This window comes from Chiloscyllium punctatum, chromosome 24 (assembly GCF_047496795.1).
Source record: "Chiloscyllium punctatum isolate Juve2018m chromosome 24, sChiPun1.3, whole genome shotgun sequence".
In the NCBI taxonomy this organism is placed as follows: domain Eukaryota; kingdom Metazoa; phylum Chordata; class Chondrichthyes; order Orectolobiformes; family Hemiscylliidae; genus Chiloscyllium; species Chiloscyllium punctatum.
In genome coordinates, this window is record NC_092762.1 from 80,642,301 (window position 1) to 80,667,269 (window position 24,969).

The following is a 24,969-nucleotide window of genomic DNA, read 5'->3' on the forward strand; positions in this document are numbered from 1 at the left end:
TCAATGGAAACAACTGGCCCGAGTTAAGGTGTCAACTTTCAACATATGAGGGAAGTGAGAACAAAGAACAAAGAACCTTCCAGCACAGGAACAGGCCATTCGGACCTCCAAGCCTGCGCTGATCCAGATCCTCTATCTAAACTTGTCGTCTATTTTCTAAGGGTCTGTATCCCTTTGCTCCCTGTACATACATGTATCTGTCTAGATACATCTTAAATGGCGCTATCGTGCTCCCCTCTACCACCTCTGCTGGCAACGTGTTCCAGGCACCCACCACCCTCTGCGTAAAGAACCTTCCATGCATATCTTCCTTAAACTTTTCCCCTGTCACTATGAACTCATGATCCGTTGTAATTGAGTCCGCCATTCTGAGAAAAAGCTTCTTGCTATCCACCCTGTCTACACCTCTCATGATTTTGTCGATCTCAATCAGGTCCTCCCTCAAACTCCATCTTTCTAATGAAAATAATCCTAATCTACTCAACCTCTCTTCATAACTAGCACCCTCCGTACCAGACAACATCTTGGTGAACCTTTTCTGCATCCTCTCCAGGTTACTAACCAGCCCTGATCAAACTATACCTTAGCCTTTCTTCAGAAGAAAACTGGATGTGGGAGGAAAGTTACACAAATACAAGGAAGATTAATCAAAACACACAACAGAGGAGCATTCCTATCTGAACTCAATTGAAAAGCTTAAGATAACTAGAGGATGATAATTAAATGCTGGTTTAGCCAGCAATGTCCACATCCTATGATGATATTTTTCAAAACGGCTCAGCATTTGATGATGAGTTTCTTTGCTGATGATGATCTGTGGTTCCCTATGTGTGATTAGTTAAGTCTGTGTTTAGTTGCAGAAGAAAGAAACTAAACTGTAGGCAAGTAGCTGTAAGCACGAGAGCAGACATTTTAAAGCACTGAGTCACACTCTTGTTCTGGACATACAACCTGGGATTTTATTTCTGCATATCTCTACAAAACACAGAGATCTCAATCAAGATACCTGGGACACTGCAATTGTTTAAAATACAGTGGTACAGTGCTGGTGTCACTAGGCCAGGAAGTTCAGGTTCTAGTCAAACACAGTGTGATGCTAGAAAAGCACAGGGGGTCAGACAGAATCAAGGAGGAGAGCTGATGTTTTGAGCAAAGCTCTGGATGTATTTTATAACACACATTAAAAATATCAATATTACAGCATGACTAATATAATTGACTATGTTCAATTATATGCAGGTGGAGGGGTAATAATTGTGACTTCACTTGAGCATATTTCAAATGGACACTAGTGCTCCTCAAGCATTCAGTGCAGAGGGCGTGAGCAAGTCGGAGAACCTCCTCCAGTCGGGTCTGCCCTTGGGTGTGGCCAAGATGGCTAGTACCAGGTCCAGGCAGTGGGCTGTGGAGGGGTTCATAGATGCCAACTGTCTGCCCGTCTTCCGCAGCTATGTTCATGCCCAGGTGTCCTTGGAGAGGGAGCATGCTGTGTCCACCAACACTCTTGATGCCTTTGGAGACAAATGGGCACCGCGGGGGATACAGTGCTTTGTCTACTCCTCCTACTCCACTTTGATTTAAACTCTTTCCCCTCTCCTCACTTTGGATGATCTGATTTACCCTTAATAGGCTTTTAACAGAGATGATTTATGGTGAGGTGATGCATTTTGGAAGATCTAATGTAGGAGGGAATCACAGAGTAATTAGCAGAGCTCTTAGTGACATCAAGATACAGGCAGATCTAAGGGTACCACAGTCTACAGTTCCCTGAATGTGGCAACACGGTCAATAAGGTGGTCAAGAAGGAATATAGCATGCTTGCTTTCATCGGTCAGGGAATAAAATATAAAAATTGGCAAGTCATGTTGCAGCTTTATAGAACTTCACTTAGGCCACATTTGGAATATTATGTACAGCTCTGGTCGCCACACTACAAAAAGGATATTAGATTAGATTAGATTAGAAGTGGAGGTTTTCGAGAGGGTACAGAAACAGTTTACCAGAATGTTTTCTGGTTTGGAGGGTAAAAGGTATGAGGAGAGATTGGACAAACTTACTTTGTTTCTACTTGAATGTCAAAGGGTAAGGAATGACCTGATGGAAGTTTACAAAATTACGGGAGGCATGGATACAATATATAGACGGAATCTATTTCCCTGAGTCAAGATATAAAAAAATCTGGGGGCATCTAGGGGGCATAGGTTTAAGCTAAAAGGGGATAAGTTTAAGGAGATGTGAGAGGCAAGTTTTTTTTATATAGAGGGGTTTAAGTGCCTAGAATGTATTGCCGGTGGTAGGGGAGGGGGCAACATTTAAGAGGCATGTTGACAGATGTATGAATAGACAGAAAATAGAGGGATACATTGAGGCAAAAGGTGTTTAGTTTAGAAAGGCATCATGTGCCAGCGCAATCATGGTGGACTGAAGGGCCTGTTCCTGTGCTGTGTTGCTCTTTGTGTCTTTGTACTGGTGATGGTTAATAAGTGAAGAAATACCATGAATGGTTTAGTGACAGGAGAAAATACTTTCAGTTCTGTGCGATGACACTTCTAGGGATGTTACAAAAAAAAGTTAAAAGGGATACTGCAGCTCTTCTGATGCAGTGGTATTGTCCCTACCCTTAACCCACAAGCTTGGGTCCAAGTCGCACCTACTTCAGATATATGTTGTAATATGGCTGAAAAGGTTTATTAAAAATATCTATGAAAAAGGGACACTTACTGAAACTGTGTGTGGTTGAGTTGGGAGCTACATGCTTCCAATATTTCATTCAATAAACAAATGTAAAGATTGGTTCCAGTTTCTTCCTTCAACACTGGCTTCCTGGAATAAAACATGTGTTGTCTCACAAAGCACTTAGAACACCCTGAGGTTAGGATAGGAATTGCATATTTGCAACTCCCGTCTTTAGGTTTTTTTTCACCCGACCAAAAAGTCTGCCAAGCACCTTTCCTGAAGATAGTGCTGATATTTTTAAAACATTCTTTCATAGGATGTGGGCATTGGCACTCCTTTTATTCCATTGTATTTAGCTAAGTTCAAATTCCCAAGCTGCCATGGTAGAATTTGAATTTATTTCTCTATATCATTAATCCAGGCCACTGGATTACTAGTCCAATAGGATAACTATAATGCTATCTTATTCAGATAAGATAATATTATAAACTGTGGACTGCTACAGTCTGGAAGCAATTTTCTAACTTTTCAGGTAATTTCACAGGTCAGCAGTGTCTATCAGTACTTAGCACGGAAACACCTGGGAATTGTCTGTTCCGATGTGCAGCAGAATGACCTAGTACTAGGGTCATTGCTCAAAAAGGAGCCAGGGATTTTCCATGTGTTCTGGTCAACATTGCTTTTTCAAATCACAGCATCAGAAACTAGTTATTCATCTTCATAATTAGTGTTATAAGTTATTTTTCACAAAGTGTTTATCTATGCAACAGAATAAGTTACATTTCAAAGCAACTGATTGGACACAAAGGGAAATTGAATGTAAATTAGATTAGATTACTTACAGTGTGGAAACAGGCCCTTCGGCCCAACAAGTCCACACCACCCCGCCGAAGCGCAACCCACCCATACCCCTACATCTACCCCTACCTAACACTACGGGTAATTTAGCATGGCCAATTCACCTGACCTGCACATCTTTGGACTGTGGGAGGAAACCGGAGCACCCGGAGGAAACCCACGCAGACACAGGGAGAACGTGCAAACTCCACACAGTTAGTCGCCTGAGGCGGGAATTGAACCCGGATCTCTGGCGCTGTGAGGCAGCAGTGCTAACCACTGTGCCACCCACTTTATATTATATATCTTATATATTATATCTTTATAATATCTTTATATTATAAATCTTTATATTAACCCTGGTACAATTTCATCCCAACACTGTCAAAGTCAAAACATTTCATGTTTGTTTGATACAGTAATTAAGGGGCTAATTTTAATCTGACTCACTTGGTGCGCATACCATAGAATCCAGGTGACAGAATTTATTGCATAATGCAGTACGTCATGCGAATTTGGGAGCATTGGTTTTTGCACACCATGGCTCATTGACTTTTGAACCCAAATTGTTTACAAATTGCATTAATTTGAAAATCATGCTTTTAGCACCATTTCAGAGTCACGATGCTACATGATTGTAATCAGAAGGTGAGGTGAGAATGACTGGCCTTGACATCAAGGCTGTATTCGACTGCATGTGGCATCAAGGAGCCCTAGCAAAATTGGAATCAATGGGTCTTAGGGGCGAACTCTCCACTGGTTGGAGTCTCACCTGGCACATGGGAAGATGACCGTGGTTGCTGGAGGTCAGTCAGTTCAGCTCCAGGACATGGGGGGACAGGAGTTCACCAGGATGGTATCCTGGACAGAACTTTCTTCAGCTGCTTCATCAGTGGCCTTCCGCCATCATAAGGTCAGAAGTGCAGATCTTTGGCAGTAATTGCACAATATTCCGCACCATTCAGGACTCGTTAGACACTGAAGCAATCCATGTTCAAATGCAACACGATCTGGACAATATCCAGGCTTGGGCCGACAAGTGGCAAGTAACATTTGCGCCACACAAATGCTGGGCAATGACCATCACCAATAACAGACAATCTAACCACTGACCCTGACATTCAATGGTGTTACCATCACTGAATTCCCCCCTATCAACATTCTGGGGGTTATCACTGACCAAAAACTCGACTGAACTTACCACATAAGCACAGTGGTTACAAGAGCAGGTCAAAGGCTAGGAACACTGGGGAGAGTAATTCACTTCCTGAGTCCCCAGAACCTGCCCACCATCTACAAGGCACAAGTCAGGGGTCTGTTGGAGTGTTCCCCATATTCCTGGATGGGTGCAGCTTGAACAACACTCAAGAAGCTTGACACTAACCAGGACAAAGCAGCACACTTGATTGGCACCACATCCACAAGCATCCTCTGCCTCCATGACTGATGCTCAGCAGAAGCAGTAGCAGTGTGTATTATAAGACCATAAGACATAGGATCAGAAATTAGGCCATTCGGTCGATCGAGTCTGCTCCACCATTCAATCATAGCTGATGGATTTTTCAACCCTATAATCCCATTTTCCCCATGTAACCTTTGATCCCCTTGGCAATCAAGCACTTATCTATCTGTTTTAAATATAGTCAATAACCTGGCCTCCACAGCTCTCTGTGGCAATGAATTCTACATATTCACCACTCTCTGGTTGAAGAAGTTTCTATCCGCAAGATGCATTGCAGAAATTCACTGAAGGTCCTCATAGACCACCTTCCGAATCCGTGACCACTTTCATCTGGAAGAACATCACCGACCAGGATGGCCGAGTGGTTAAGGCGTTGGACTTAAGATCCAATGGACATATGTCCGCGTGGGTTCGAACCCCACTCCTGGTAGCTCTTTAGGGCGGCATGGTGGCACAGTGGTTAGCACTGCTGCCTCACAGCGCCAGAGACCCGGGTTCAATTCCCGCCTGAGGCGACTGACTGTGTGGAGTTTGCACATTCTCCCCGTGTCTGCGTGGGTTTCCTCCGGGTGCTCCGGTTTCCTCCCACAGTCCAAAGATGTGCAGGTCAGGTGAATTGGCCATGCTAAATTGCCCGTAGTGTTAGGTAAGGGGTAGATGTAGGGGTATGGGTGGATTGCGCTTCGGCGGGGCGGTGTGGACTTGTTGGGCCGAAGGGCCTGTTTCCATACTGTAAGTAATCTAATCTAAAAAAAAACATGGGCATCAGATACACAGAACACCACCACCTTCAAGTTCCCCTCTAAGCCACTTATCATTCTGACTAGGACATATATCACCATTCCTTCACTGTCACTGGGTCAAAATCCTGGAACTCCCTCCCTAAGGGCATTGTGGGTCAACTCACAGCAAATGGACTGCAGGAGTTCAAGAAGACAGCTCACTACCACCTTCTCAAGAGCAGCTAGGGATGCACAATAAATGCTAACCAGCTACTGACACCCACATTCCACAAATGAATAAAAAAAGGCACAAATTTGAGATTCTTTCAGTTTATATCATGTATTTTTTTAGTTTAACTTAAGATATTTGTAATGCCAAAAATTTAGCAAGATTCTACAAGTAGCAATCTGTCTTTTACTGAGAAATAAAGAATAGCAAATACACTGTTATTGTTCTGCAGATAGTGGCTTGAATCACCTGAGTAAACAGACAAGGCCTCAGTTGAACATCCTACAGGAAAGGTGCTCACTCTGAATGTACAGCATTTCCCTCAGTATTGCAGTTAATCAGCCTAGATTCTGTGCTAAAATCTGTGGTTTCAAACCCCCAAACCTCTGACTCAGAGGTGACAGTGTCACAGTTGGTACTCAAACTCCACCAGCACTCACACCAGCAAATGCTACCATTGAATCATAGCTGACTTTTGTACACTGAGCTTGATCTGCTTCAGTCCAGTTTGGTTCAGCAAGTGCTACTTACTAGGAGTGATAGTAACTCATTTTGGCTGAAAAATATGATTCGTTTTGATATATTCCAAGTTAAAACAAAAACAGACATGTTTAACAAGTTTGCAATTATCAGTGTTACTCTCAGCATTTCTCCGATGTTGGCATTTAAGTATATAGTAGAAATAAGCCACACGTTTGCTGTTGTTGTTCAGATTTTGTGGCACATTGCCTTATGCATGCTGTTATTGCCAAGCAATAGGAGTATTGACATCTAGACAGTACACTTGCAGGTCTCTAAAGCTTGGTTTTCCTAGCTTGCAGCCAAGCCCACTGGAGTTAGGTAGGAGATGTGTTCCTCTGCGGGAGAACTGCACATTCAACATCAGAGAAATAGATCAGTGCAGACGCACACTTCTCAGCAGTTTGGTTCACGACACTTTGATGTGACAGTGGATTTCTCCATCCACTGGGTGTGTTACCTAATTAATCAACAAACACCTAGTCCGAAAAGCTCTGCTTTCGAAATAAGGTCAGAACCAATATTCAATCCAGCTGACCGTGGTCAAGAGTACAGCATTCTCAAGTAATAACTATTTCACAAATCAGGAAATATAGAAATAATAATCCAGATTCAGAAATGAGGAGAAGTTAATGGTGCCAAATTAAAGATGGGCCCTTTCTCCAAACCAAAATCTGACATGGGATCAGAGGTGATCAATCAATAGAGTAGCACTCTGTAGGTTTTAGTCTAAAAAAGATTTACAACAAGAAATGTGATCACTGCAACGCATAGTGCTGTCTGTTCCTAACATAAAGTGGGTTAAGACACGCCTTTAGTATTATAAAGTCAGGAAGTATGCTTTACAAATTGATATCACATGAAGGAACAATCAAACACATTTCAAGAGTGGCATTTCTATTTTATTGGATTAAGAGTATTGGAAGCTGGCTCAGCTTCCCAAAGACAGAAAGGGCAGCTTCCTTAAAGAAAAGCTTTCATGGAATGTAGATATCAATGGCAAGAGCAACATTTGCTGTTGATCCTTAATAGACCTCAAGATGGTAGTAGTGGTGATGAGTAGCATTCTTAAACCACTGCTCAGTCAACGTGGTGTCGGTGGACCCACAATACTGGGTAGGGGAAAAATTATTAAAATTTGTCTTTTCAAGAGTTCAAAATGAGCCAGAGAACCATCAGTAGTTCCTTTCATACCTGGTCTGATATTCTACTATATTGACTTGACTTGAAAAGAAAATGAAGAATGGTGTAAGAGAAGTTAGCAATTAATTATTGTTAAGTTTGTCAAATTGCCATGGTATATTTCAATCACTGTGTTAATTGAGAGGGTGAGCAACCAGTATGATTCAGATCATCAGGAGCTTAACTAAAATAAAGGTTTAGAAAATTGAGATTATTCACTTAGGTAAAGAAGAGAATTGGAGGTAATCTCATGGAAACGTCAAGCTTACATAGAGGATTTCCCCAGGCAAATAGCTTGTAGTGCTAAAGAGAGAAGACAGTCAAGTTAACAAAGAGAAAGTTAGGTTTATGAATAATGTCAATAGAATCTTTTTATTTAAAGGGAAACAATTAACTAAAATTAGCTAAAACAAAACTGAAAAAGTGCATATAAATGTTTTGCAGATCCAACTTCACACATTCTTGTTGACTGAAAGGATTTAAGGTTAGGTTAAGAACACCTAGGTGAGATTTGAATATCAAAAGGAATCTGATTGATAGAATATTCCTCTTCATAATATGGAAAGCAAAAAGAATCGGGCACCATAAAATCACTGATGTACACGATACACAAGTTGTTCACTGTTGCAGTTACATGTGTTCGGCTCCAGACGGCTAGGTGATGAGAGTCCAACACCAGCACATCACAGGTGATGAGAGATTGACTTGAAGCCGAAAAGACTAGCATCTTCTGATAGTGCAGGTCCGTTTCCCTTCTGGCTTGGGAACTGCCTTTCTCAGAGTGGAAGGCAATGGCAACAGGTGACAACAAAAACTGCCAAGAAGGTAGCTCAGGTTGAAGCAACAGAAGACACTGTGCCAAGGACCAACTTGCTGGTCTAGCTCAGTTAATGACAGATCATAAACAATCACGTCCAAACCCAACCAACTGTTTCAAATCGATTTTTATTTGGAAACAGGTGAATTCCCAATTAATGCCCATCTCTTGAATAAGTACTCAATGCAAGGACAATTATCACCATTTTAAATATTTTAATAAAACAATATGAAAATGGAAATAAAATTAAAAGTTAACAAAGAGCTGCAGATTGCAGTAAGGAAAAAGAATTTAAATTGAATGCCCTCTATGTGCAAATCAGTCCACTATAGAGATGAGGCAGCCCATCATTTCATTGCTATTACTTCTAGTGATCAAATTCTGGATTTTGCTTTAAATAGACATCACCCAGGTGAAGGGACAAGCACCAAGACCACAGGACACTGCCAAGGTCAAAAAGAACAGGAAAGAAAAGGTAAATCGAGATCAAAGACCGTGTGATGCTGACTTGTGTTTGAAAAGATAAATGAGCAGCTTACTCCAGCACATAAAAGGTGTTTTCAACACTGGAAAAGTTTTAATTGCAACAAGTCTGAAGAAAAGAAGTCTTTACAAACGTTGTTAAGTCAATTTTAAATGCACAAGGGAACAGGGCAAGAAGGTAAACCTTGCAGTGCATATATCCAAATAGTTTGCCCAAGTATTTGCGAAATACAGAGAAGCAGTCAGCTTGCCATGAACAAAACAGGATAAATTATCAAACTCAAACATTCAAAACAGGATAAATTATCAAACTCAAACGTCCAAAGAATGAAAGGGGAGCACCAAAAAAAAATCTTCTCCGAAGTGTCAGGATAATGAAGAGAAGTCGGCAGGACCTTGTCGACCAAAGGGGAAGTAGGTTGACTCATGCATTGCTGAAATGCTAAGCACATTCCCTACCATGTTGAACAAGGGCAAGCAAACATGCTGTTGCAAAACAATATATTCCTCGCCTCACACCTGCTAATAGAAAAGGGGCAACAAAAATACTGTACCTCTTTCTGTCTGGTGCTTGAATGATCAAATTTAGTGGTTCATCATCCTTGACTCTTGAATGACAAGTCACCAGATTTAGGCACAAGACTCAAAAATAATTTTGTATATAAATGTGAAATATATAATTCTGATCTTAGAGCCGGTTTCATCTTAATTATAAAGCGTGACATGTAGGAAAAGAAAATTTGACATCGAGCAAGTGCAGCTCTTGACATAGTATATGAAGCAAAGTAATGAGACGGGCAGTTTGTTGCAGTGTTGCAATGCATACAGCTCTTACTACCAATTGTACCATTTGGTAAATAAAGTTTTTAAGCAGTTAAGCATAAAATTCGTTTAAAAATTACACCGTTCACATTGTGAATATTTATCTATAACATATCCCACTGCAAACACTGTCTCAAAGAACCACAGTAAAACACACCAGGATTCTCTGCTCACAATTCCTTCATTTACTGGGTAACCCGTTCAAATGCCCTCTGATGAACTACAACCTTGTATGTAACGTATTGTTTATAACCAGTCATTAATACAGGAAACAGCTAATACATCCGCCCTGTAACGCACTCCTTGCTGTAATACTCCCGTACCACAACCTCTCACAGAACACACATCATTTACCCCATTTGTAGTCAACAATCTTATACAAGGCTCATCTTCTTAACTACAGCACAACCTCTAATGTAACATGCAATAATTCAGCTTCGGTCGCTGGGAGGGAATGTGTGCATAAATAAAAATTAGATATCTGTAACGTGTTCCTTGAGAAAGGCAGGCTTTTTAGCATTGTTTGATACACAAGATCTACTGGTTAAATGGTCAGCTTTTACAATTAAAAGTTGATATGAAGAAATGTCCCCAAAGTCCCAAGCATCAGCGCTTCATTAAAAGGTGGGAAGTGGGGAACAATGAAAAAAAAACGATCCATTGCTTGATCTGTTAGAAACCTTGAAAAGGATCGCTCCCTTTTTGGGAAAATATTTGGTAAATGGGTAACGTTGGAGGGTAAATTGCACCAAATGTTGTCGTGGCGTTGCTAGAAAAAAAACCCTAATCACTTGAGACGTCAGAGTAAAAAGACCTGGATAAAGCAGGACCGTTCTCACGCCGAGGGAAGCACTAAAGACGGTGCCTCTTTAAACTAAACTGCGATTGAGGACGACAATGCAACTTGTAATCCTTAAAACAAAACTGGGCATTGTGAACGAAACGGCCATCCACTGTAATAGCCTGAATGCACTTCACATTATCCCGTCTGAATTTACTATAACTAGGGCAATGAATCCTGGAGTTAAAATGAAATGATTTCTTTCCCACTTACAACCTTATTAATAAAGAGTGATTGGATTTCAGGTTCAACTTGAATAAAACACCGAGCATTAGTTTCAATAAAATGAAAGACATAACTGTACAGTGAATAAAAGAATCTTTTCTGCCAATCAGTGTGAAACAAAAATCATTCAGTGGCGACATTTTAAATGTAATTTTAATCAAATGCCTAAGTGCCTTGATTAATTCAACTCTGTTAATTTGATCATCGTCTTTTTTTAACTGAAAAACAGGTTGATCAATAGTCAATTAAAGAAGCTAAAATAACTAGAAATTTTAACACAATTAATAAGGTCTTGATTTGAATCTATTGGTATCAGAATCTATGATTTCCCATTAACTGCTTTGTTGCCTTATTCTGTAGGTGGTGCTGATGTTATTCAAACCTTTGTGCATGCCTGTGAACCGGTCCTTCAGCACAGTTAACTCATATATCTTCCCAAATTCCTCAAAGAGGGGCTTCAGGTCATTCTCCTCCAGGTTCCGTGGGATCTGGCCAATAAACAGCTTAATGGCGTCGTGGTCCTTCATCTGGCTGTGGTTGAGCTGAATATCAGCCTCGTTCATGGGTTGATGATACTGGGAAGGCTGCCGCTGCTGCCGCTGCTGCTGTTGCTGCTGCTGCTGCTGAGCTCCGTCTGCCTCTCTCAGTCTGGCCATCGCTAACCAACAGAATGAAGAACACAGGAGGCACCACTCAGCTGTAGAGAGAAAAAAAAGACTTCCTGTTTCAGCCTGTGTGCTCAGTGGTGACACCCCTTGAGGACTGGCTGTCTGGAAAAGCTGTTTGTATATATTCCCCTTTCAGTTTAGCAGCAAGCAAAGTTGAAAGAGATCGCTGCTAATTAACCCTTGGAAGGCAGAAATGTTTTTCCTTTGTTGTTCTTTTTGATCTCCTGTTCAAAACGTTAGCATGAAAACAGTTCCAAGGTAATAGAGTGAGAAATCGTAAAGGGAATGTATTTGTATTAAAAACAGCCGCCCGAACATTGCAGGAATAATTTCTGGCTAGGTACCTTAACAGTCTTCAGGACTCAACGTCGAGTTTAACAATTTCAGAACATAACCATAATTTAAAACAAAGAAGAGGCTGCTGGAAATCTGTAACACAGAAGAGCAGAAATTGCTGGAGAAACCCAACAGGTCTGGCAGCATCAGTGGAGACAGAAACAGAGTTAACGTTTTGAGTCCAGTGACCCTTCTTCAGTCATCAATGATCACTGGACTGGAAGCGTTAATCTTGTTTGTCTCTCCACAGATCCTGGCAGATCTGCTGAGTTATTCCAGCAATTTCTGTTGTTGTCACCTGTGACAAAATAGTGGGTGACTATTTAGAAATTAAAGGCTGTCAGGCACACCATGGGCACTGACACAACACTCAGGCTCAAGATACAGCAGATAGTCAGGAAGGATCACTCAAAATAGCTTGCCCATGTTTACATCCTGAATGTACACCTGAGTGACCGTGGTGTATGATCATGTAATGTCCGGTTCACTGGAGATCTTACCGACACCACAGGATGGTGAATGCTTCATGGATCCGCATTTTGAAATGCCATTTAAAAGCGTTTCCCAGTCACTGAGTTGTGACTTGGATGAGCTGTCCTGAACAGAAGGTTGGACTGGTGCACACTAAAGCTTGGGACAGCTGCCACACAGGCCCAGTGGGGAAAGACCACCGTCTAAGGTCTTTCTGCTGAAGTTAAATGGGGAGCCATTCAGTTATCAGACCCTTCCCATGTGTCAGCTACATGGGAATATAATCTCGTCCAGGTAGGAAATGCTTCGGTTTGTTTGCTGGATAATGTCAAACTCCAATGTTTGTTTCTTCATATACAACTGTACAGAACTGAACTGCTTTAGTGATGATGTATGTATATAAAGATATTTTTAGGAATAAAGTACATTTTTGAACTAAAGAAAAGCCACTTTTGCAGTCAGCACAGAAAAGGACACACGCACATATCTCCCAATCTAAGGCAAAATATTGCACATGATGGAGACCTGAAGCAAACACAGGGAAGGCTAAAGAAACTCAGGCAGGTCTGAGTATCTACAGTATCTACAGAGGGAGAGCAAAACAGACTTAATGTTCCCAGTCTGGTATGATGTCTTCAGAAGTTCAGATGAAAAGACATAAAAATCTGAACCATTAACTCTGTTTCTCTCCTCACAGATGCTGCCAGACCTGCCTGAGTTTCTCCAGCATTTTCTGTCTTTATCTCCCAGTCAAGTTTAGCAACCAGTCAATGTTTATTATTCAAGTTCACCTTTGAGTGGGTCAAGTAACTCCTTTCTGTCCTAATGCTATGTTTGTATGAACTGCTTAATCTCAGGGTTCTCCACCCCCTACACACTCAGCCTAATCTCAAGGGGAGAGCATAAATAAAGAGACAAACTGGTTCTTATCCAAGCATCAAGATAACGATAATCCACATCTGAGAACTGCTCAGAAAACCAAAGAAGTGAGGGCAAAATACAAGGTGTTGGGAAGGCATGGTGGCTCAGTGGTTAGCACTGCTGCCTCACACTGTCAAGACCCAGGTTTGATTCCGGCGTCGGGCAACTGTCTGTGTAGAGTTTGTGCATTCTCCCCGTGTCTGCATGGGTTTCCTCCAGTTGCACTGGTTTCCTCTCACAATCCAAAGATGTGCAAGTTAGATGGATTGTCCATGCTAAATTGCCTGTAATGTCCAGGGGTGTGCAGGCTAAGTGGATTAGTCATGCGAAGGGCAGGGGATTGGTGTGGATGGGATGTTCTTCGGAAGGTTGGTATGGGCTCGATGGGGCAAATGGTCTGCTCCTACACTGTAGAGATTCAATGAACTTAGCTTGCAGTTATCAAAATACACATGGCTGATCAGTCATTCTTTGTGATAGGGTTAGGGTGAGTTTTCTTCATCTGAACTTCAGGGGGAAAGAAAGTGAAATAAAATGTTGCATTCCCGTATCAGTTTTCTTCCTGCTATTTTACGCTGACTGAGGTGAGTGGTTACACTGCTTGGCAACAGCACACTTTCCATTTCAGATGCCCAATATCAGCAGCAAGTAATCCCCAGGGCAGCGACTAAAGCTTCCTCCGCTCTGCTCCAACAATGTGCCTCTGTGCTATCTTCTTAAAAGTATTTCCTGCATAAGTATGACCGTTCCATTCCAAAATACCAGCAATCTCTGTCAAAGATTACCAATTTAATACCAATGGCTCACGCCTCACCTGCCCCCCTCCCAATTCTCTGGTTTGAGACTGCGCATAAGATCTGTACTGCCAGCAGACTTTTATCACTTTGGGCCAGATTTGAACCCTCGCCCCAGGGATAAAGAGAGACTATCTGACCGATTGAACCATTAAATCCTCCAATTCCACTCCATGCATCATTGCAGGCCATACAGGCTAATCCAGATTGGACACCTATCAGAAGTAGATTTACGTCACTGTCCTCTCAAATTTTGTGTGGTCTTCTTCAGGAAATTAACATCTTTGCACGACGGCATAGCTGTGTTGGAAATTTGGTCAATGAAACTGCTTTATTAACATATGTCCACTGTGTTTATGGCACAGCATGGACTTTTATTTGTGCAACTTGTTTTTATATTTTTCAGCCTATTCTGATCAAATAGTGCCATTATAGAAAGAGCGATAAACCTGCATTCATATAGCAATGTCCAAGTGCTTTACAGTTAATAAAATCACTCTTGAAGTGTGATATCCAATTTGTGCACTACAAGATCACACAGGCAACAATGTGATAATCAGCAGATTTTAGATCTATTAATGAGTATGTAGAGTACAAGGAAAAGAAAGTTTTGTTGAATAAAAGCTTGAAAGAACTGCAGATGCTGGAAATCAGAAACAAAATCAGAAATTGATGGAAAAGCTCAGTATCTGTGGAGAGAAATCAGAGCTAAAGTTTCAGGTGCAGAGACCCTTCCTCGAAACTCAGTTCTGAGGAAGGGTCACTGAATCTGAAACGTTAAGTCTGATTTCTCTCCACACATGCTGACACACCTACTGAGATTATGTTGAACTTGTAGAAACCACTGGTTTAGCCTTTAGAGGCATGTTGTATCCAGTTCTAAGCAGCATACTTAAGAAGGATGTGAAGCTATTGGAAAGAGTACAGAAAAGATTAGACTCCCTACAGTGTAGGCCCAACCAGTCCACACCGAAGAGTAACCCACCCAGACTCATTTCCCTCTGAATGCTGCACCTAACACTACAGGCAATTTAGCATGGCCAATTCACCTGACCTGCACATCTTTGGACAGAGGGAGGAAACTGGAGCACCCGGAGGAAACCCACGCAGATACGGAGAGAATGTGCAAACTCCACACAGATGGTCACCCGAGACTGGAATTGAACCTGGGACCCTGGTGCTGTGAGGCAGCAGTGCTAACCACTGAGCCACTGTGCCACCCCCCAGTGATCATGGAGATGGCTCCAGGAAGGAAGATTTTCACTTATAAAGATGGATTGGAGAAACTAGGATTTTTTCCTTTGAGCAGAGAAGGCTGAGAGAAGATCAGATAGAGGTATTCAAAATCACGCAGGGCCTGGACATAGCAAATATGGAGAATCTGTCCCTACTCATGAAACAATCAAGAGCACGAGGTCAGAAATTTAAAGTATTGGCAAAATAAGCAAAAAGTGGCATGAGAAATGAGAAAAAATATTTTCAGACAGAGAGTGGTTAAGATTTCAAATGCTCTGTATAATGCAGACAGATTCATTGAAACACTGTAAGAGGGAATTATACAGTTACCTGAAAAGGAGGAATGTTCAGGGTTATAGGGAGATAGCAGGGGAATGACACCCAGTAATTGACCAATTGGAGAATTGGTGCAGACCAAATGGCCTCCTCCTGTGCTCTAACAATTCTGTGAATCGCTAATTCTGAGATAATCTGTTTATTTTCAGAGACGTTTGGGTTAAGCACTAAGTATTGGCCAGTACTCCAGGACTCCCTGTCATTCTTCAAAATAGTTCCAAATGCTTCTTTAAGACTGCACTTCCAACAGTTCAGCACTCATGTAGTATTGCACTGGAAAGTCAGAATAGATTTTCTTTTCACTTTTTTTGATGTGTCCATGCTCTGTAAATGAATCACTCAGAATGTTATTTCTTTCAGGTTCTTTCATCATGGGACAAAGACTGGGACTAGCCCACATATCAGTCAGAAATTTGCAAACGGTTAAGAGTTAAAGGGTTAAATTCAGGTAGCCTCTTGAGATGTGGCTGTTTTTTTCTCTCTGTAGTCTACACATAGCTGCTGCATTTATTAACGGCATTGTTTAATAGCATTGCTGGCCTTCCTGATTAAACAGAGATAAGGTACAGAGATATGCAGCTGCTGCATTGTCATCATCTGTGGCTGTCCTCTGATTTGAGGATATTGTCCATTTGGAGTCAGAATTTCCACCATGGGTCCTTATGTGAACAAGCAAACTAATTCTCAACCAGCAGATCTTTGGGCATGTGGGTCAAGAGTTAATGGGATCTGGAAAGCAGGATTTGCTTCACTTTCCTTCCTTCTTTGCTTCATCGTTAAGAGATTATAAATCAAAGCATGATGCAGCTTTGTGGGTAAGTTGTCACCAATTTGAACGGATAGTGACAAATTCTTCCCATTCATAGAGTCATAGAGCATGGAACCAACCAATCCATGCCAACTATGTTCCCAAACTAAACTAATCCCACCTGCCTGTGCCTTGCCCATATCCCTCCAAAACTATCCTATTCATGAACTTATCCAAATATCTGTTAAATGGTGTAACTGTAACTATAGCTACCACTTTCTCTGGAAGTCCATTCCACACACAAACTACTCCTTGCATAAAAATATTCCCCCTCATGTCCTTTTAAAATGTTTCTCCTCTCACCTTAAAAATATGTCCTCTAGTTTTGAACTCCTCACCCAAGGGTAAGGACATTAATGTCAAAGCTGTCATGCTTTAAGGAGAGCTTCAGAATGTCTTTAAAACAATTTCTTTGTCTGCCTCTGGGACGTTGACTACTTAATTGAGACAATGGGACTTGGTGGATGAGACACTTTTCGGCCATTCAGACAGTATCCAGTGCATCGTATTTAGTTGGACAGGCATTTTGCCTGAATGGTTATAGATCTGGCTTCAACAAAGGGGCTCAATGGTCCTCACTGGAATTCGGTGAATGTGGTTGAGATGTCACTGACGGGATTTCTCTAACACTCTTGTGCATTCCTGATGCACAGTACAGGTCTCACTACAGTACAGGAGCACCTGCTCTATACACCAGGAGTTTTGTCTTTGACTTGTAGGGGCCTTGTTTTGTTAAACACTCATTGCCATAGTTTGTAGAAGGCAGAGGTGAGGCAGATAATCTGGTGTTTTTGGATCTCTTTGTAAGTTGTGTCCTTTTGAAAGAAGTCATTGCCAAGGAAGGGGACGTGCTTGGTATATTTGAGAGGCCCTTCTTCAACATATTTAACAGCTGGAATATTTGGCTGACCAGATGTGGATTAACGTGTGAGTTTTGTTACAATTCTGAGACAGACTGAATTTCTTGTGGGTAGAACTGAAGAAGATGAGAGAACCTTGCCAATCCATATCAGTATGGGTAATGATTCCTCAATCATCCACATACTATAGGATATTACATCTATGCCGATCATTTTAGTTCTGGACATGAGTGAGGTTAAAGTGTTTTCCATCTATGTGGAATTTAATACTGACCTCAGAGAACAGCTGATCTTTGCTGAGGTGAGTAGTCGCTATCAGGTCGATTGCAAATAGTATAAGGTTTATTACACATAGTTCAGACGCCAAAGGCAGTTGTTTCAGATTTCTCACTCAAGTCAGTTGCAACTACCAGATTGTGATTAAGTTTCTTAGTCATCCAAATCTTTGGAGCACAATCCACAGAGGCCAGATTCACCTTGCCCAACGTTTTATATCTATTTGATGAATGCAATGAAGAGTTCCTTTTGCTGCTTTCCACATTTTTCTTGGATTTTTCTCACACTGACGACCATGTTGGAGGCTCCTGTGTAAGGCCTAAATCCACTTTGTGTGTCTGGGAGGATTTCCTCTGCCTCTGGAAGTAGGTGATGCTGGAGAATGTCAGTCAGTGATCAGCACTATCACACAGCACTATCAAACACTATCAAAGTAGAGTTGCTGATAGATAGAATAGTGAAGAAGGCATTTGGTATGCTTTCCTTTATTGGTCAGAATATTGACTACGGGAGTTGGAAGGTCATGTTGCGGGTGTACAGAATGTTGGTTGGGCCACTTTTGGAATATTGCTTGCAATTCTGGTCTCCTTCCTATCTGGAGGATGTTGTGAAATTTGAAAGGGTTCAGAAAGGATTTTCAAGGATGTTGCCAGGGTTGGAGGATTTGAGCTACAGGGAGAGGTTGAATAAGCTAGGGCCGTTTTCCCTGGAGCATTGGAGGCTGAGGGGTGACCTTATAGAGGTTTATAAAATCATGAGGGGTACGAATAGGGTAAATAAACAAAATATTTTCCCTGGGGTGGGGGAATCCAGAACTAGAGGGTATAGGTTTAGGGTAGGAGGGGAAAGATATAAAAGAGACCAAAGGGGCAACTTTTTCATGCAGAGGGTGGTGTGTGTGTGGAATGGGCTGTCAGAGGAAGTGGTGGAGGCTTGTATAATTGCAACATTTAAAAGGCATCTGGATGGGTATATGAATAGGAAGAGTTTGGACGGTTATTGCCGATGTGCTGGCAGGTGGGACTAGATTGGGTTGGGATATCTGGTCAGCATGGACAAGTTGGACCGAAAAGTCTGTTTCCATGCTATACATCTCTATGACTCTATGACTATGACTCCTGATGAAGGTATCAGTTACTTCCTTGATTTATCCATAAGCAGCAAACTGCATGCCAAGCAGAATGAAGTATAAACATGGAGGGCTGCAGTGGTCTCTGAATTGTAGATGGTTTCTAGAGGTTTTTTGGAGCGGACAATGCACTTTGGTCACTGCCTCTCTGCTATGCTTTAACCTCTAATGCACTGAGTTTCCAATTCCAAGTAGCTGTACCTGGACTGAATGACTGCTGGATAGCTATAGGGGTTGGTATGCAGAATACTTCTTTGCACTATCTTACCTCCTCACCCATCCTTTCTTAATAATCTTTCTCAGCCAAGCTATATACCTGAAGCATTCTACATAATAACCCCATCCTTGTTCCTCTACCCGTCACATTTGTAACCAAAATTGAGACTTTCTATTCAACTGCATCTTTCCAATAGACAGCCCATCCTTGAATCATCAACTCTGTTCAGCTCCTTTCCCAAGATTTTATAACTGGGACAAGCCCTTTAACCATTAACTTGCAGAACATTTAAATCTCTTTCTTGTCATCCAAGGATTGATATTATAAATGGTTTCCTTTGTCTTTCAAATCTGCTATCTTCAAACCCTGCTTCAAATGCACGCACTTTCAATCTTCCTGTTCCTACAAAGTACTTGCCTCCCAACATCATACATGGCTGTAATCCTTCGACAGGAGAAAGTGAGGACTGCAGATGCTGGAGATCAGAGCTGAAAATTTGTTGCTGGAAAAGCGCAGCAGGTCAGGCAGCATCCAAGGAACAGGAGAATCGATGTTTCGGGCATGAGCCCTGAAGAAGGGCTCATGCCCGAAACATTGATTCTCCTGTTCCTTGGATGTTGCCTGACCTGCTGCACTTTTCCAGCAACACATTTTCAGCTGTAATCCTTCGACATACTATCTCCTACATCTGAACTCATCGGACTCAATAGTTCAGTTTGAAGCTTTTCAGTCAGGCTTTCATCCTGACTTTGCTTGAATACACTGGCTCTAAACTCCCACCCCCCAAACTCTAAGTTACTATTGATGGAAAGACTGGAATGTTGCTGAAACACCTTATCTTGAATTTACATGAACAAACACAAGCATGCCAAACAACAACAATTTATTCCACAAGGGGAAGGGGTTGCTGACTGGTTGGCTCTGATTGGTTTAACCATTGCCATAGGATATCAATGGTACCTATCGTCTCCTGAAGCTCTCTGGTAATTCAAACAAAGTGCAAGGTGTAAAACATACGCCTTTTAGTCTGCAGGGAACAGGATCCTACGAATGGATATAAATCACCTTCAGCAAGCATTAATGAGTCATTACAAGCTTGACTGATTACCTTAAGGTGGCTGTTATTGTAACTATTAGCACACTCAGGATTGTTCAGCATTTGCTATCCAATCACTGAATCACTTCTCTAACAGTCAATGACTTGTTTATGGCTTATAAATGTTGCCTGGTTGAGTACAACTCATACTCTAGCTTTACTTTAATTCTACCCTGGGATGCAGCCATCATTGGCTAGATTGGCATTTATTACCTTTTAAGAACGTGAATCACACATTGACCAGACCAGGTCAAAATGGCAGATTTCCCTCCACCACCCCACGCTCCCCCCCCAACCCCAAACCCCAAAAGGGCATTAGTCAACAGTCTATTACACAACAGTCTTCACACAGTTAGGGACGTAGATAACATGTTTCATGACCTCAAACCTTCCCAAAGCTTTTTACAATCAGTGAAGAACTTTGATTAAGCAACAGTTTAATAACTGTTGTAATGTAGGAAAGTCAGTAACCAATTTACGCAAAAGAAGTTCTCACTAACTGTGATGTGACAATGCCCAGTCTTAATGATGTTGATTCATAAATATTGGCGAGGATGCCATTCAGAATTACCCTGCCCTTCTTCAAATTGAGTCATTGGATCTGTTACATCCATTTGGGAAAGGGCCTTGTTTTAGTGGCATTGAAGGGATCACAGATTAGTAGAAGCATGTGATCTCTCTGTTCTATGTGCAAGACTATAGTAAAACAAAAGCAGGAGATTGGCATTAGGCTTGTTTGAAAAGCTGGTGCAGAGAGGATAGGCCAAATGGCCTCACCCCGCGCCATAGCAATTCTGTGATTCTGTGATATCAATCCCCGCATTACCACAGCAGTAAGTACCAATAGTAACCTCTAAATTATGGATCCTTGATCAGTGTTGGGCTACATCTCAGTGGGATTGATAGTCAAGCGTGTTACTATTGGCATCAGAGCCAACAGGCAAGCATCAAACAATATTGACCAAGCTTTCATCTCTTCAATGCTGCCTGTAGTTGAAGGCAGCAGGACATGCAGCTGCAGCAGGACATTCGCTGTCTTTTCTAACTGCAACATTCCAGAAGATGATCAGCATTTGTTCATCAGCAATTTTTGAGAGAGAAAACCAGAGCACAACAAAGTTAAGTTTTGACAAGTTGTTATTGTCAGCATGGATGTGCAGTGGGAACATTGGTGAAAAATGTAATTGTTAGATCTGGGGTGGAGACAGAAGAAGGAAGAAAGATTAGAATATAGAACATTACAGCATAGTAGGACCTTTGACCCTCGATGTTGCACCAACCTGTGAAATCAATCTGAAGCCCATCAAACCTACACTATTCCATTACCATCCATATGTTTATTCAGTGACCATTTAAATGCTCTTAAATGGTGATGAGTCCATTACTGTTGCAGGCAGGGCATTCCAGGCCCCTACTTCTCTTTGAGTAAAGAAACTACCTCTGACATCTGTCCTATGTCTATCACCCCTCAATTTAAAGCTATGTCCCCTCGTGCTAGCCATCACCATCTGAGGAAAAAGAGTCTCACTGTCGACCCTATCTAACCCTCTGATCATCTTGTATGCCTCTATTAAGTCACCTCTCAACCTCTTCTCTCTAATTTAATGCAGCCTCATGTCCCTCAACCTTTCTTCATAAGACCTTCCCTCCATACTAGGCAACATCCTGGTAAATCTCCTCTGTACTCTTTCCAATGCTACCACATCCTTCCCATAATGCGGTGACCAGAACTGTACGCAATACTCCAAGTGCAGCCGCACCAGAGTTTTGTACAGCTGCAACATAACCTCATGCTTCTGAAACTCAATCTCTCTACCAATAAAAGCTAACACCCCATCCACCTTTTTAACAACCCTATCAACCTGGGTGGCAACTTTCAGAGATCTATGCACATGGACACTGAGATCTCTCTGCTCATCCACACTACCAAGAATCTTACCATTAGCCCAGCACTCTGCATTCCTGTTACTTCTTCCAAAGTGACTCACCTCACACTTTTCCACATTAAACTCCATTTATCACTTCTCGGCTCAGCTCTGCAGCTTATCCAAGTCCCTCTGTAATCTGCAACATCCTTCCGTACTGTCTACAACTCTACTGACCTTAGTGTCATCTACAAATTTACTAACCCATTCTACTATGCTCTCATCCAGGTCATTTATAAAAATGACATGCAGCAGTGGCCCCAAAACAGATCCTTGCAATACACCACTAGTAATGGAACTCTAGGATGAACATTTCCCATCAACCACCACCCTCTGTCTTCTTACAGCTAGTCAATTTCTGATCCAAACTGCTAAATCATCCTCAATCCCATACCTCTGTATTTTCTGCAATAGCCTACCATGGAGAACCTTATTAGATGCTCTATTGAAATCCATGTACACTACAGCAACTGCTTTACCCTCATCCACCTATTTAACTCCTTCTCAAAGAACTCAATACGACCTACCCTTTATAAAACTGTGTTGACTATCCCAATCAAATTATTCCTTCCTAGATGATTATAAATCCTATCTCTTATAATCTTTTCAAAAACTTTTCCCACAACCAAAGTAAGGCTCACAGGTCTATAATTACCAAGGTTGTCTCTACTCCCTTTCTTGAACAAGGGGGCAACATTTGGCTCTAGTCGTCTGGCACTATTCCTGTAGAAAATTATGACATAAAGATTAAAGCTAAAGGCTCTACAATCTCCTCCCTAGCTTCCCAGAGAATCCTAGGAAAAATCCCAAAGGCCCAGGGGACTTATCTATTTTCACACTTTCCAGAAATCTTTATGAACGTCAATTCCATCTAGTCTAATAGCCTGTATCTCAGTATTCTCCTCGACAACATTGTCTTTTTCCTGTGTGAATGCTGATGAAAAATATTCATTTAGCACCTCTCCTATATCTTGGGACTCCATGCACAATTTCCCACTATGCCCTTGATTGGCCCTAATCTTACCCTAGTCATTCTTTTATTCCTGACATACCTACAGAAAGCTTTAGGGTTTTCCTTGATCCTACCTGCCAAAGACTTCTCTTGTCCCCTCCTGGCTCTTCTTAGGTCCCCTCCTGGCTCTTCTTTAGGTCCTTCCTGACTAACTTATAACTCTCAAGCGCCCTAACTGACCTTTCACATCTCATCTTTACATTAGCCTCTTTCTTCCTCTTGACAAGAGATTCAACATCTTTAGTAAACCATGGTTCCCTCGCTTCCTACTTTCTCCCTGCCTGACAGGTACATACTTATCAAGGACACGCAGTAATGGTTCCTTGAACAAGCTCCACATTTCAATTGTGCCCATCCCCTACAGTTTCCTTCCCCATCCTATGCATCCTAAATCTTGTCTAAGCACATCATAATTGCCTTTTCACCAGCTGTAACTCTTGCCCTGCGGTATATACCTATCCCTTTCCATCACTAAAGTAAACGTAATCGAATTGTGGTCACTATCACCAAAGCGTTCACCTACCTCCAAATCTAACACCTGGCCCGGTTTGTTACCCAGTACCAAATCCAATGTGGCCTTGCCCCTTGTTGGCCTATCTACATCCTGTGTCACAGTTGATTTCTCACTGACTAGAAGGGGCCCACTTGAAAATTCAAGAGAATTGGACAGAAAAACAAAAAAAACTATGAATCTGCAAATGAGGTTTCCTTCCCTGAAATGTTTGTCCTCTACCTAATGCTTGCTCCAACAGTCTGGTCGATAATGGAAAATAGTCTCATGAGAAGTGACAGAAATGTCATGTTGTCTATTTTGGATACTATTATTGTTCCATTTGACTTTGATGAGTGGAACAAAAATCACATTAAATGGCTCTACATCTAGATTTCACCATTCTTTTGATATTTTAAGACCTTGGTCACTCAGTGACTCAGTGGCTTAATGGATTTACGGTGAGGTATTGAGTCACAGGCGAGGAGCTAAATTTGCCAAGGTCTATGCTGAGTTAACTGATCCTGGCCAGGGCAACATTGCAAAAGCTACAATTAGTCTCAGAGTCTCAGCTTCTGTAGCTAGAGGTGGAGAGATGAATATCAAAAAGAGTTAATGTTAACATTCTCCTTCATGATAACTAAACAGTGACCCCTACTGGAAAGGGCATGTGATTAGTAAGGGAGATTTTGTCCCTTATGCATAATAAAATCATAATTCCTTTCCTTATAATATACATTATAAATGTTGTTAAAAAAGGACTGGTATTTAGCTACATACAGAGGCACGGAGGAAACCTAGGCCACTGTCCAGGGATTGCAAGATCCGATTATACAAAAATGGTGAAAGGAGGTCATCGTAGTTCATAGAAGCCCACCCTCCTCAAAACTAAATTCCAGGGGAATCAAAACAGGGAGGAAGAGAAAAGATAAAAGGGAGAAAAACTGGGAAATTTCTTTGCAAATTCCTTCAAGTTACCAAGCAAACTCCACAAGACCATTGATATCCCACTAGGAATATTTGCCTCGGCCTAGAAATATTTCCGTGTTCTTCATGACAAAAGGGAGATATTGTCCACGTATACAAAATAGCACACGGGTAGCTCGTAATTTTCTGTTTACTTATGTCCTCTTTGATCCTTGTAATGCTCAACAAGTATCCACCTGGCTCAGAAAGGCCTCATTTTAACTTCGTTTCATCTCCCGATCCCTTCACAAAGGATTCGGTTGTAATTTTATTGTATCCTACAAATCGAATCACTTCCTGTCTTGACTTGCAAGGGGAGATTCGCTGTGAAGTCGAGTGGTGCTGGTCTCTTGTACACAGCTTGAGGAAAACTTGGTAAGGAGTGAAAAATGTGCAATGTGAAAATGTTGTCAAAAAAAAGACTGGTATTTATGTCGCACTGTTTGTTACCACTGCATGATTTAAAGTGCTTCATAGACAATGAAGTACTTTTGAAGACTAACCACTGTTGTAAAATACGCTTTGTTGTATTTTAGGAAAACAACAAAGATTTATGAAAAAGCATCCATTTTCTGAACCACTACAGAATAACAAGTGCTCAAAAAAACCTACT

General features: G+C 41.6%; 1 protein-coding gene and 1 non-coding gene across 3 annotated transcripts in view; one reads left to right on the top strand and one right to left on the bottom strand.

The window, feature by feature from the left end:
• Positions 1 to 11,497, bottom strand: part of LOC140494736 (CUGBP Elav-like family member 4) — a 480,405-nt gene extending 468,908 nt beyond the window's left edge. For both annotated transcript variants that reach the window (XM_072594282.1, XM_072594281.1), the window contains exon 1: positions 11,198 to 11,497. In XM_072594282.1, coding sequence (XP_072450383.1) covers positions 11,198 to 11,471 — 274 coding nt within the window. In that variant the 5' untranslated portion in view covers positions 11,472 to 11,497. The remainder of the gene's footprint in view (positions 1 to 11,197) is intronic.
• Positions 5,323 to 5,405, top strand: trnal-uaa (transfer RNA leucine (anticodon UAA)). Its single transcript has one exon. It is a non-coding gene; the product is annotated as a tRNA-Leu (tRNA).
• Positions 11,498 to 24,969: the final 13,472 nt, after the last annotated feature.